Source organism: Salvelinus fontinalis, chromosome 42 (genome assembly GCF_029448725.1).
Source record: "Salvelinus fontinalis isolate EN_2023a chromosome 42, ASM2944872v1, whole genome shotgun sequence".
Taxonomy (NCBI): Eukaryota; Metazoa; Chordata; class Actinopteri; order Salmoniformes; family Salmonidae; genus Salvelinus; species Salvelinus fontinalis.
This window is the reverse complement of record NC_074706.1, coordinates 20,479,835-20,493,955: the sequence shown is the minus strand read 5'-3', so window position 1 is coordinate 20,493,955 and position 14,121 is coordinate 20,479,835. Positions and strand designations below refer to the sequence as shown.

Here is a 14,121-nt window from a genome sequence, read left to right as displayed (position 1 = left end):
TAGTTTTTTGTATGTAATTATGGGCCAAAAATATTTTGACTGATAAAAAAAAAAAAGAGTGTCTGGTAGATTTTTTTCCTGTACCTGCCAGTGGCTGGTGGACCGCAAAGTTAATATTAGGCCTTAATGTTAGCTGATTAAGATTGTCATAGAACAAAACGTATAAGATCTAAGCCAGTGGTTGTATCCACATACCCATACTACATCCTAAATAGAAAGGCCGTTTGAGTATGTGATTTTTGTTTTATAGTATGTGACATTTTGAAAATGTTGTACGCTTTAAATGCCTGGATGTCATACTCATTTCGGCTTGTCATGTAGTATGAATGAATTGTAAACTTTTTGGACATTTCACACCCACAATGCATTCAAGCCGGAAAAAAAGGAGGACATTGAGATATCATAGTACTCTGGAAGTAAAACAAAAAACTAATTTAAGTTGGCAAAGAAGACGAGCAAAGAGTCTCTGTGTTAAAATGTAATGTGTGTTTTGTTGTCCTAAAAATGATCATGACCATTGAATTGAACATCTTTGAAAACAGATTTATAAATAGGGATGATATTTGGATTTAGAACTGTGTATCCAGAGATTTTTGAGAATGCACTTTCTGGTTTATATCTGCGAAGCCATATCAAAGTAGTACGCTACGGCTGTGGCATAACGCATACTTTTTACTAAACATTGTCATAAATAGTATGAGACAATTTGTTTTATACCTTTATTTAACTAGGCAAGTCCGTTAAGAACAAATTCTTATTTACAATGATGGCCTAACCCGGACGACGCTGGGCCAATTGTGCGCCGCACTTTGGGACTCCCAATCACGGCCGGTTGTGATACAGCCTGGAATCGAACCAGGGTCTGTAGTGGCGCCTCTAGCACTGAGATGAGTACATACCATGCAGTTTAAGTATATAGTACACTGGTATGGGTATGGGTATTCAGACAAAACCTGTGTTTACCACAGACGTTATTTTCGACATTTATCCAAAAACTCCATTAATTTCCCTATAGGCTTTGTACAACAAACCATGGCGGGTGTTAGTGCCTATGAAAATACACCCAACACACTCCACCACCTCTTCACACTACTTTGGCCCTAACAGGTCCTATACCAACACCGTCGGCGTGGAAGCTGGAACCCCTTCTCTCAAAACCCCCGTAGTTCCTTCTACATTCAAATCTAACACCCCAAAACTTCTCTGCTACTACCAATTCAATCTTCTGTACCATCTGTACAGTACAATTTAAAGGGATACTTCAGGATACTACTTCCCCAGGCAGATGAACTAGGGGATACCATTTTTATGTCTTTGTGTCCAGTATGAAGGAAGTTAGAGCTAGTTTCGCAAGCCAATGCTAACTAGCTCTATCACAATGTATCTGTTAGCATGCGCTTCACGAATTGTACTCCCACTGGGCCCAAGACATCTCTGGCATTTTCCTGGTCATTCGGCTGAGGCTTGGAAGCCTTCACCTCACCTCTCAGCGCAGGTTCTTACAATTCATTTTTCTCAGGTTCAATTTCTGAGAGTTCACCATCTGTCGACTGGTCAGGGTTTTCAGGAGAGGAACATCAAATCAAAGTTTATTTGTCACATGCGCCAAATACAACAAGTTATCGTGAAATGCTTACTTACAAGCCCTTAACCAACAGTGCAGTTCAAGAAGAGTTAAGAAAATATTTACAAGGGACTCCCGGGTGGCGCAGTGGTCTAGCTGTGCCACCAGAGATTCTGGGTTCGAGCCCAGGCTCTGTTGCAGCCGGCCGCGACCGGGAGGTCCATGGGGCGACACACAATTGGCCCAGCGTCGTCCGGGTTAGGGAGGGTTTGGCCGGCAGGGATATCCTTGTCTCATCGCGCACTAGCGACTCCTGTGGCGGGCCGTGCGCAGTGCACGCTGACCAGGTCGCCAGGTGTACGGTGTTTCCTCCGACACATTGGTGCGACTGGCTTCCGGGTTGGATGTGCGTTGTGTCAAGAAGCAGTGCGGCTAGGTTGGGATGTGTTTCTGAGGATGCATGGCTCTCGACCTTCGCCTCTCCCGACTGCGTATAGGAGTTGCAGCGATGAGACAAGACTGTAACTACTACCAATTGGATACCACGGAATTGGGGAGAAAAAAGAGGTAAAGAAATTTAAATAAATAAAACATTTACCAAACAAACTAAATTAAAAGTAAGTAACACAATAACATAACAATAACGAGGCTATATACAAGGGGTAGCGGTACAGAGTCAGTGTGTGGGGGTACAGATTAGAGGTAATTTGTACATGTAGGTAGGGGTGAAGTGACTATGCATAGATAATAAACAGTGAGTAGCAACAAAACAAATATAGGGGGGGGGGGGGTGTCAATGTAATAATCCGGTGGCTGTTTGATTAATTGTTCAGCAGTCTTATGGCTTGGGGATAGAAGCTGTTAAGGAGCCTTTTGGTCCTAGGCTTGGCGCTCCGGTACCTCTTGCCGTACGGTAGCAAAGAAAACAGTCTATGACTTGAGTGACTGGAGTCTCTGACCATTTTATGGGATTTCCTCTGAAACCACCTATTATATAGGTCCTGGATTGCAGGAAGCTTGGCCCCAGTGATGTACTGGGCCCCAGTGATGTACTGGGCTGTACGCACTACCCTCTGATGCCATACCAGGTGGTGATGCTACCGGTCAGGATGATCTCGATGGTGCAGCTGTAGAACTTTATGAGGATCTGGGGACTTTTCAGTCTCCTGAGGGGGAAAAGGTTTTGTCGTGCCCTCTTCACGACTGTCTTGGTGTGTTAGGACCATGATAGATCATTGGTGATGTTGACACCAAGGAACTTGAAACTCTCGACCCGCTCCACTACAGCCCCGTTGATGTTAACGGGGGCCTGTTCGGCCCAACTTTTCCTGTACTCCACGATCAGCTCCTTTGTCTTGATCACATTGAGGGAGAGGTTGTTGTCCTGCCACCACACTGACAGTTCTCTGACCTCGTCCCTATAGGCTGTCTCATTGTTGTCGGTGATCAGGCCTTCCACTGTTGTGTCGTCAGCAAACTTAATGATGGTGTTGGAGTCGTGTTTGGCCAAGCAGTCGTGGGTGAACAGGGAGTACAGGAGGGGACTAAGTACACACCACTGAGGGGCCCAAGTGTTGAGGATCAGCGCGGCAGACATGTTGTTGCCTACCCTTACCACCTGGGGGCGGCCCGTCAGGAAGTCCAGGGTCCAGTTGCAGAGGGAGGTGTTTAGTCCCAGGGTCCTTAGCTTAGTGATGAGCTTCGTGGGCACTATGGTGTTGAACGCTGAGCTGCAGTCACCGAATAGCATTCTCACATAGGTGTTCCTTTTGTCCAGGTGGGAAAGGGCAGTGTGGAGTACGATTGAGATTGCGTCATCTGTGGATGTTGGGGCAGTACGCGAATTGGAGTGGGTCTAGGGTATCCGTGATGATGCTGTTGATGTGAGCCATGACCAGCTTTTCAAAGCAGTTCATGGCTACCGACGTGATTATTACGGGGCGGTAATCATTTAGGCAGGTTACCTTTAGTTCCTTGGGCACAGGAACTATGGTGGTCTGCTTGAAACATGTAGGTAGTACAGACTCAGTCAGGGAGAGATTGAAAATGTCAGTAAAGACACTTGCCAGTTGGTCTGCGCATGCTTTGAGTACACGTCCTGGTAATCCATCTGACCCCGTGGCTTTGTGAATGTTGACCTGTTTAAAGGTCTTGCTCACATCAGCTACAGAGAGCATTATCACACAGTCATCCAGAACAGCTGGTGCTCTCGTGCATGCTTCAGTGTCGCTTGCCTCGAAGCGAGCATAAAAGGCATTTAGCTCGTCTGGTAGGCTCGCGTCACTGGGCAGCTCGCGGCTGGGTTTCCCTTTGTAGTCCGTAATAGTTTTCAAGCCCTGCCACATCCGACGAGTGTCAGATCCGGTATAGTACGATACAATCGTAATCCTGTATTGACGCACAGCTAACTAAGATGTTTGGTGCTGTATATGTCAATGAAAATTGTGCATGACAACTAGTCGTCTCTTGTTGAATGACAACAAAGACTTTAATGGAGAATCTCTACTGTTGACCAGTCACTGACGAAGGGGCGTAGACATCAGCTCCGAACTTCGGCTTGCCTCATAATATATGCACAAACTCTTCCAAACTGTTTTGGCTGGGAAGCAAGCGGACGCCTTAACACAGCTTACAATTGAAGGGTCTCTCCTTGGTGTGAACATTCTGGTGGTCCTTCACATATTTAGCCTATGCGAAGCGCTTACCACGTACGGCTTGTCGGCGTCTGTCCTAATGCTCGGTCACCCATGTTGTGACCCAATAACAGCAGAGGTGGTTCAGGTGGTTAGTCTTTGAGCTCTCTCCTTGACTGAGTGTTGTTTGGATTGTGTGCTGTGTTGAGGGTTGAGTTACTGACGTGAACTTCCTGTCTGGGTTGGCGCCCCCCCTTGGTTGTGCTGTGGTGGAGACCTTTGTGGGCTATACTCGGCCTTGTCTCAGGATTGTAAGTTGGTGGTTGAGGATATCCCTCTAGTGGTGTGGGGGCTGTGCTTTGGCAGAGTGGGTGGGGTTATATCCTTCCTGTTTGGCCCTGTCCGGGGGTTTCTTCGGATGGGGCCACAGTGTCTCCTGACCGCTCCTGTCTCAGCCTCCAGTATTTATGCTGCAGTAGTTTATGTGTCGGGGGGCTGGGGTCAGTTGGTTATACCTGGAATACTTCTCCTGTCTTATCCAGTGTCCTGTGTGAATTTAAGTATGCTCTCTCTAATTCTCTCGTTCTCTCTTTCTCTCTGAGAACCTGAGCCCTAGGACCATACGTCAGGACTACCGGGCATGCTGACACCTTGCTGTCCCCAGTCCGCCCGGCCTTGCTGCTATTCCAGTTTCAACTGTTTCTGCCTGCGGTTACGAAACCCCTACCTGTCCCAGACCTGCTGTTTTCAACTCTTAATGATCGGCTATGAAAAGCCAACTGAGATTTATTCCTGATTATTATTTGACCATGCTTGTCATTTATGAACATTTTGAAAATCTTGGCTCTCTCTAATTTTCTCCTTCTCTCTTTCTCTCGGAGGACCTGAGCCCTAGGACCATACGTCGGGACTACCGGCCGTGGTGACTCCTTGCTGCCCCCAGTCCGCCTGGCCTTGCTGCTATTCCAGTTTCAACTCTTCTGCCTGCGGTTATGGAACCCCTACCTGTCCCAGACCTGCTGTTTTCAACTCTTAATGATCGGCTATGAAAAGCCAACTGAGATTTATTCCTGATTATTATTTGACCATGCTTGTCATTTATGAACATTTTGAAAATCTTGGCTCTCTCTAATTTTCTCCTTCTCTCTTTCTTTCTCTCGGAGGACCTGGGCCCTAGGACCATGCGTCGGGACTGCCGCCCGTGGTGACTCCTTGCTGTCCCCAGTCCGCCTGGCCTTGCTGCTATTCCAGTTTCAGCTGTTCTGCCTGCGGTTATGGAACCGCCACCTGTCCCAGACCTGTTGTTTTTCAACTCTTAATGATCAGCTATGAAAAGCCAACTGAAAATTATTCATGATTATTATTTGACCATGCTTGTCACTTATGAACATTTTTGAACATCTTGGCATAGTTCTGTTATAATCTCCACCCGGCACAGCCAGAAGAGGACTGGCCACCCCTCATAGCCTGGTTCCTCTCTAGGTTTCTTCCTAGGTTTTGGCCTTTCTAGGGAGTTTTTCCTAGCCACCGTGCTTCTACACCTGCATTCTAGCTGTTTGGGGTTTTAGGCTGGGTTTCTGTACAGCACTTCGAGATATTATCTGATGTACGAAGGGCTATATAAAATAAAATTGATTGATTGATTGAAATTGATTATAGGCTATGTACCTCTTCTGGTGAACGTGCAACCTGACCATGTCTGTATTGGTAAGGTAACCATGAGGTAACTGAGGAAGGCCAGACATAGGTCCAGCTTCAGGCTTTCTATGAACCCAGTCACCAGGTATTAAACAAGACCCTGACGGAGAAGACAGACTTGCTGATAGACTCCCACCACTCTCTGCGAAGGCTGAAGCCCAGGGTGGGTCCATGGTCTCTCTGATGACCACCAGGATTGAGATTGTTCAGTCTACCTGTCCACTGGTTGTGTTCTGTGTGCTGGTGGAGACTCTGTCCCTCATGGTTCGGTCCTGGTTCTGACTTAGGAAGGAAGAGGGACGGTTTCTGATCCAGGGTCCTGATCCGGGGTCAGGTTTTGTAACCAGCCGCTTCCGCTTCAGAGGTCAAGTCTCCCCCGCCAGCAACACCGGATATCAGCAGGTCCTCACGGATTGCAGACTGTAAAGACAAATTGAACAGAAAATCATGAAGGTTTATATAAGAAACTCTTTGCTGTACACACAGAAACATGACATGATAAAATGTTAACCACAGTCAAACACATCTCTAACAATGATTCAAGTACCTAACTGTCACGCCCTGACCATAGAGAGCTTTTAATCTCTATGTTGGTTAGGTCGGGGTGTGATTTAGAGTGGGTCATCTAGACGTTTTATATGTCGATGTTGGCCTGTTATGGTTCCCAATCAGAGGCAGCTGTTTATCGTTGTCTCTGATTGGGGATCATATTTAGGCAGCCATTTCCCCTTTGTGCTTTGTGGGATCTTGTGTTTGTGTAGCTGCCTGTGAGTAGTCCAGAACGTCACGTTTCGTTTGTGCTTGTTTGTTTTGTTTGGTGAGTTTCTATTTATTAAAATATGTGGAACTCTACGCACGCTGCACCTTGGTCCATTCCTTATGACGAACGTGACACTAACAATATGGAGTCATTGGAGTTTCTAAAAAAGAATGGCAATGTGTTGACTCAAATTAAGTATGATTTGGTTCAACTGAGATAAGGAAAACCTTAATTTCAACAAAATAGTCATACACTCACAACATGAAGTACTTTTATTGCACAAAACGATACGTGACAAGTAGAATAACTTTTCTCACTATGGTAACACTTGACCTTTTCTGTAAATCTGGTACCCTCGCTTTTGATCAAATTCATATTTATAACACTGTCATTACATTACACACTACTTAATGTCAAGTAAACGTAGGCACTCAATTCCTCATTATAAAATATGACCTTTAAACAGGACAAGGTTGTCACTCTTCATCAGTGAAGCATTTCTACAGACACCATCACACCAACCATTCCCCATATTATCTACTCTGCCTCATCATACTCATTCTTTCCTCAGTTGCCTACTACATCCCAAACCAACAGAATGAACTACAAACTATCTAACTAGTACTATATTACATGTCACTATACTCTATACATGGACTGTGTGCATTTTCTGCTGGTGTATCCTGACATAGCTCCTCTCTGAGAACCTCTTCCCACAGTGTGTACAGGCGAATGGTCTCTCTCCCTTATGGACCTTCAGGTGCATCTTCAGCTGGTGCTGGTGGGAGAACATATTCTCACACAGGTGGCAGCCAAAAGATTTTTCCCCATGTGCATCCTCTGGCGGATCTCCACCTGTTTGGGGAAACTGAAAGTTTTCCCACAGGATGAACACAGGAAGCGCTTCTCTTTGCCACCGGATCTGCTGATTGCGTTACTACTACTGTCACTTGTTAATGGGGTTGTGTAGCTATTTAGTGTTGAGGCACTGGCATTGTCTGAGGTCTGATTTAACATTAGGAGAGTGTGAGGAGGACGAAGGCCAGGGATTGTCTGTGTTGTCACAGGGTCCATGTTCCAGTTGATAGATCCTATAGAAGGCAGGCTGAAGGCAGCATCTGTTAGGGGGTCAACCTCAGGCGTCATCAGTCTCTCTGAATCAGAACTATAGGGGCAGGACCAGAGAATCGCTAGCCGAGGACAAGCCTAGTTGGAGAAACAGACGCCTCACAAGTTCTCAACTGGCAGCTTCATTAAATAGTACCCGCAAAACACGCGTCTTAACGTCAACAGTGAAGAGGCGACTCGGGGAACACAGACACTGGACAGAGGAACTCTTCCTAGAAGGCCAGCATACCGGAGTCGCCTCTTCACTGTTGTCGTTGAGACTGGTGTTTTGAGGGTACTATTTAATGAAGATGCCAGTTGAGGACTTGTGAGGCGTCTATTTCTCAAACTAGACACTCTAATGTACTTGTCCTCTTGCTCAGTCGTGAACCGGGGCCTCCCACTCTTTCTATTCTGGTTAGTGCCCGCTGCGCTGTTCTGTGAAGGGAGTAGTACACAGCGTTGTAAGATCTTTAATTTCTTGCCAATTTCTCACACGGAATAGCCTTCGTTTCTCAGAACAAGAATAGACTGATGAATTTCAGAAGAAAGTGCTTCGTTTCTTGCCATTTTGAGCCTGTAATCGAACCCACAAATGCTGATGCTCCAGATACTCAACTAGTCTAAAGAAGGCCAGTTTAATTGCTTCTTTAATCAGCAAAACAGTTTTCAGTTGTGCTAACAATTGCAAAAGGGTTTTCTAATGATCAATTAGCCTTTTAAAATGATAAACTTGGATTAGCTAACACAACATGCCATTGAAACACAGGACTGATGGTTGCTGATAATGGGCCTCTGTACGCCTATGTAGATATTCCATTAAATCAGTTTCCAGCTACAATAGTCATTTAAAACATTAACAATGTCTACACTGTATTTCTGATCAATTTGATGTTATTTTAATGGACAAAAAAAGTGTTTGTCTTTCAAAAACATTTCTAAGTGAACACCAACTTTTGATTTGTAGTGTTTATTTAGTGAGTGTATATTGGATATAAAGCGGTCGGGTGTTTGCAGAATAGGGTGAGATCAGATGTGACGTGAAAGTCTTAGAATGAAAAGTCCCATTTTGTGTTTATTAAAGATGAACAAGTTTTAAATACACCATATGAAAACCACATACAGTATACACATGCCTAAATAAAAATGATCATGAACTTGATACACTGCATAAATGAAATAATTTTCTCATTAAAAGTGTCTTGGGGAAAAAATTAGGTAGTTGAATGGAAGCAATTAAATAGTTATATAACCTACGCAGTACAAACACAATATGTAACAGACATTTTAGGCTTATATATGCCTTATATATCAAACAATGTCTGGATGCAATATTCTACACTGAAATCTGTTACTCTCGTTATTCCAAATTCATCTGTGGATCTTTTCTGCTGACAACAATTAAAATGATTCTTTGTCTTTAATGCAGGATTTGATCTAAACATCAGAAGCTATCGAGTGGAATGGTTACTTTCTATGTTATAGAGTGGGATGGTTTTTCTGCTGATGTATCCTGAGGTAGCTCCTCTCTGAGAACTTCTTCCCACAGTGCGTACAGGCGAAAGGCCTCTCTCCAGTGTGGACTCTCTGGTGCCTCTTCAGGTCACCAGTCTGAGCGAAGCACATATGACACTGGGCACAGCTGAAAGGTTTCTCCCCTGTGTGGACCCTCTGGTGCCTCTTCAGGTTGCCAGCATGGGTGAAGCACATGTGACACTGGGCACAGCTGAAAGGTTTCTCCCCTGTGTGGACCCTCTGGTGGATCTCCACCTTCTGGGAGCAGCTGAAGCCTTTGTTACAGAACATGCAGAGGAACCGCTTCTCTTTTCCGCCCGTTGTTGCTCCCCCTCTCCGCGCCTTGGCCCTTTGGTCGTTTGAGTTCAATACCTGATTGAAAAAAACACGGCCGTGCAAATCGGAAGGTTCCATTGACATGGACACTGTGTGTAACGGGGAGTGGGTTGCGACATTTAGATTTGTCTCTAAACTTTCCCTGTAGTCTAAAAAGTCACCAGTGTTGCCCTGCGAGTGTCCTTCTCCTAAGTGAGTCTTGTCTGCATTCCAGTTATCCAGTTTCTCTTTCCCGACCGTTGTTGCTCCCCGTCCACGAGCTTGGGGTACAGCCCTATCGTTTAAATGTAATACCTGATCAAAAATCACGTGGCCGTGTGAATCGGAAGGTGCCATTGATGTGGACACTGGGTCGCGATCCCTGAACGTGTGTAAAGGGGAGTGGGTGGCGGCATTTAGATTTCCCCTGTAATCTAAGAAATCTCTGTCCTGTGAGTGTCCATCTCCTAGGTGACTTTTTGCATTCCATGTGGGAGGAGCGTCGCTCTCCACTTTCACAGTCACCTCATCTACCACTATAACATCCCCTTTCTCATCTAGGCACCCTTCAGAATATACACTACTACTGTACTGGTTCCAGTCCCCTCTAGACAGATCAGTCTGGGTCTCTAAACCCAAGGGCATGTTGCCAGGGTCCATCTCTGTAGCGTAAGAACAAGACAGATCATCAACGCCAGTGTCTAATGCATCACCATCTCCACGGGAATTAACTGTCCCCTGCCTCTGGTGAAATACCATTAAATGCTCTGAGCGTGGAGCAGGAAGACAGCCCAGTCTCTCGGGGTCTGATCGGTGGTTAGATCCTGTGTGTAATAGCCTTTGTGTTACAATTAAAGTCTCTGTTTCTGTCTCCGTCTCTGCCTTGAGGACGGCGTTCGGCGTTCCACTGACCTCCGAGACACTGCATCGGGTCCTGGCCTGGGGCGCAGCAGTGGTGGTGAGGTCCTCGGTGGCTACAGGGAGCGCCACTCCATGCGCTGCTCCAGTCTGGATGTCTGTGCTGTGCAGTGGGTCCTCATCTCCTTCAGATCTCTCCAGCTTGACCCCAGAACCTGCAGCCTCTGCATTTGCAGACTGACACAAGAAGAGGGGAGGTTGTTACCAGTAAATGAGTAGAATTGGATAATAATGTCATAGGGAAGTCTCACAAGCTCCCCTATGGCAGATAAATTAGGATGTACATGTAAGCCAGCAAATATCTGAGGAGTTTTTCTGAAATAAACTGGCCACATTTGATGTACTGTAATACTATTATATTAACCTCTATCACGATAATGTTCTTGGTTGAGGTTCCACTCCCCTCATCAACAGTGACTGGCTGGTCATCTCTCCATGTATTGTGTCCTGCTGGCTTCACAAAGCTCCTGTGGCCTCCAGTGAGATGTCCTTCACCTGAGAGAGTGATTGGGAGGAAAAGAGGTGGTTAAGTAATCTACTGTCAATGCTTAATACTTATACTACACACTATTGACCGTGTGTAGAATTGGCAAGAATGTAAAGTAACACTTCGCATAACTTCTTGATATACCATTTATAGATCGATTTATTATGTTCCATGCATCATATTGTTTTTTAATGCAGTAAATGTTTTCTGATGATGACATGATAGTGTGTCTTTATGAAGGAGAATTATTGCATACTAACAAAAAACTGACCAAGACCCAATTCCAGTTAACTTAGCCTGGAAAATGTCAAATTTCATTGAATTCTACTAAAGACACAAATGAGCGTTTGGATCAGGAAAGTTTATTCACGACCTTTACAAGCCAGTATGTTGAATAGTTATATTTTATGTTACTTTACCGCTTTGGGTGATAAATGTGCTGGTAGTGTATTCATATTTTTTTTAAAGTTGACAATCATAATTTCTTATGGATATATTGTCTAACATTCCTACCTGCAAAAGGACCAACTACACGGACATCAGGCAAAATAAGTACAATTATTTTTTTCAGCATTCTGGCTTGTAGAAGTCCTGAGAGTTAACTTTCCTGATTCAAACGCTCATTTGGCGTGGTCTCCAATGTCATGAAATTCAACATCAGGTCTCTGGACCATATGTGGTTAACACATCTAAAGTCAAACATGTACAGATGTGAACTGGGCGACAGGCCCCTCAACCCCGGCAAACTGTACCTCTTGCCATTCCTCTGTATCGGTCAAGGATTTTGACACTACTGGGTCGAGTGGCGAGGACGCGCTCCCGTACCATCTTCAGTTCGAGTAGCTGTACTTTCCTTCGCAATGCACTGTTTTCTTTCTGGCTTTGAGTTATTTCCAAACGAAACACTGCATAGTCGTCGTCTACCAGTTTACAGACCTCTGCCACAGCTGCATTCGCTAGCACCTCCATAATGGAGGCTATTTGAGTATGAAAAACCATACAGTTAGCCATTGTTAGCTAACATTAGCAGCTTGATATCGTTACCTAGATAACAGATCGATCAACCAAGTCCTGTCTACAACGCGAATTAAAGACTGCCTGGGATAGGTTTATGATACTCTGCAGTTAAATGACTCATATTATGAGTTCCATGGTGTAATACATGTCTAAATAACAATATAAACGCTAACGTGGAAATTTGTCTTGGTCATTGTTCACTTCCGTTTACACTTCTTCAGTGGTTTTTAAATGGCGGTTGGCAACCAACTTTAGTGATGCATTACTGCCACCGACTGGAGTGTGGAACAGAGACAGGGTAGTTCTAAAGTTGAACCATACCCAATTAAACTGTTCATCATGGATACCATTTGCAAATAATTTGCTTTATTATTTTACTGGACTGATGGTACCGGCATCTGATGGTCATGGTGCTTTCAAGACAACTGGGAACTAAGATCAAATCATGACTTCAGTGATCTTCAGGTCTAAAAGTCAGAGCTCTAGAAAGATGCCCGAGTTTCTGGCTTGGAAATCCTAGTTGGATGACTGTTCAAAACGATTTTTCCCAGTCGGATCTAGTTTTTTTTCAGAGTTCCTAGTTGTATAGAATGCACTGAAGTCAGAGGGATTTCCGAGTTCCTAGTTGTTTTGAACAAGGCATTAGTCTCAGCGAGGGGAGGGAGAGAGCAGCAGAGGATCCGCCTCTTGCGGTTCCAGCTCTCTTTCTGTTCCTCCTGTGAGACTGACCAGAGAGAGGGGACACTACTTGATGCCGAAACTTGAGTCGCACCGCATCTACCTCGTGCCCATATATACACTACTCAAAAAAATAAAGGGAACACTTAAACAACACAATGTAACTCCAAGTCAATCACACTTCTGTGAAATCAAACTGTCCTCTTAGGAAGCAACACTGATTGACAATACATTTCACATGCTGTTATGCAAATGGGACCGCTACCTCCGCCTTTGTGCAAGGAGGTGCACTGCCAGAGCCCTGCAAAATGACCTCCAGCAGGCCACAAATGTGCATGTGTCAGCATATGGTCTCACAAGGGGTCTGAGGATCTCATCTCGGTACCTATTGGCAGTCAGGCTACCTCTGGCGAGCACATGGAGGGCTGTGCAGCCCCACAAAGAAATGCCACCCCACACCATGACTGACCCATCGCCAAACCGGTCATGCTGGAGGATGTTGCAGGCAGCAGAACGTTCTCAACGGCGTCTCCAGACTCTGTCACGTCTGTCACATGTGCTCAGTGTGAACCTGCTTTCATCTGTGAAGAGCACAGGGCGCCAGTGGCAAATTTGCCAATCTTGGTGTTCTCTGGCAAATGCCAAACGTCCTGCACGGTGTTGGGCTGTAAGCACAACCCCCACCTGTGGACGTCGGGCCCTCATACCACCCTCATGGAGTCTGTTTCTGACCGTTTGAGCAGACACATGCACATTTGTGGCCTGCTGGAGGTCATTTTGCAGGGCGCTGGCAGTGCACCTCCTTGCACAAAGGCGGAGGTAGCGGTCCTGCTGCTGGGTTGTTGCCCTCCTACGGCCTCCTCCACGTCTCCTGATGTACTGGCCTGTCTCCTGGTAGCACCTCCATGCTCTGGACACTATGCTGACAGACACAGCAAACCTTTTTGCCACAGCTCGCATTGATGTGCCATCCTGGATGAACTGCACTACCTGAGCCACTTGTGTGGGTTGTAGACTCCGTCTCATGCTACCACTAGAGTGAGAGCACCGCCAGCATTCAAAAGTGACCAAAACATCAGCCAGGAAGCATAGGAACTGAGAAGTGGTCTGTGGTCACCACCTGCAGAATCACTCCTTTTTTGGGGGTGTCTTGCTAATTGCCTATAATTTCCACCTTTTGTCTATTCCATTTGCACAACAGCATGTGAAATTTATTGTCAATCAGTGTTGCTTCCTAAGTGGACAGTTGGATTTCACAGAAGTGTGATTGACTTGGAGTTACATTGTGTTGTTTAAGTGTTCCCTTTATTTTTTTGAGCAGTGTATTTTCCATGACCAAAAATATTATACTTCAGTTGTTTGAAGCTAGTGTACAAAACGGAAAGTAAAAGACGCAAAAATTATCACTTCTTAGCCTGTTGGGGATGGG

The 14,121-nt window shown here is 45.4% G+C and overlaps 1 protein-coding gene across 3 annotated transcripts; it reads right to left on the bottom strand.

The window, feature by feature from the left end:
- Positions 1-2,111: 2,111 nt before the first annotated feature.
- Positions 2,112-12,916, bottom strand: LOC129840987 (zinc finger protein 227-like). 3 transcript variants are annotated; one of them, XM_055909069.1, is made up of 4 exons: positions 11,750-12,916; positions 10,875-11,005; positions 10,505-10,687; positions 2,112-6,315 (listed from the first exon to the last, which is right to left on the bottom strand). In XM_055909069.1, the coding sequence occupies exons 1-4, from the start codon at positions 12,006-12,008 to the stop codon at positions 6,226-6,228; spliced, it is 663 nt and encodes a 220-aa protein (XP_055765044.1). In that variant the 5' UTR covers positions 12,009-12,916; the 3' UTR covers positions 2,112-6,225. The 3 variants fall into 3 exon arrangements, with proteins under 3 accessions (XP_055765044.1, XP_055765042.1, XP_055765043.1); XM_055909067.1 differs by lacking the exon at positions 2,112-6,315 and having other exon boundaries at positions 8,818-10,687; XM_055909068.1 differs by lacking the exons at positions 2,112-6,315; positions 11,750-12,916 and adding an exon at positions 11,511-11,736 and having other exon boundaries at positions 8,818-10,687.
- Between the last annotated feature and the right edge of the window lie 1,205 nt (positions 12,917-14,121).

Bases quoted from the DNA above. Each gene is read 5' to 3' on its own strand.
- LOC129840987 (XM_055909067.1), bottom strand. From the start codon at position 12,008: ATGGCTAACTGTATGGTTTTTCATACTCAAATAGCCTCCATTATGGAG. The intron at 11,006-11,749 runs GTACAGTTTGCC...TCACTCTCTCAG, and splicing joins ATACAGAGGAATGGCAAGAG to GTGAAGGACATCTCACTGGA. The intron at 10,688-10,874 runs GTTAATATAATA...TTCTTGTGTCAG, and splicing joins AGAACATTATCGTGATAGAG to TCTGCAAATGCAGAGGCTGC.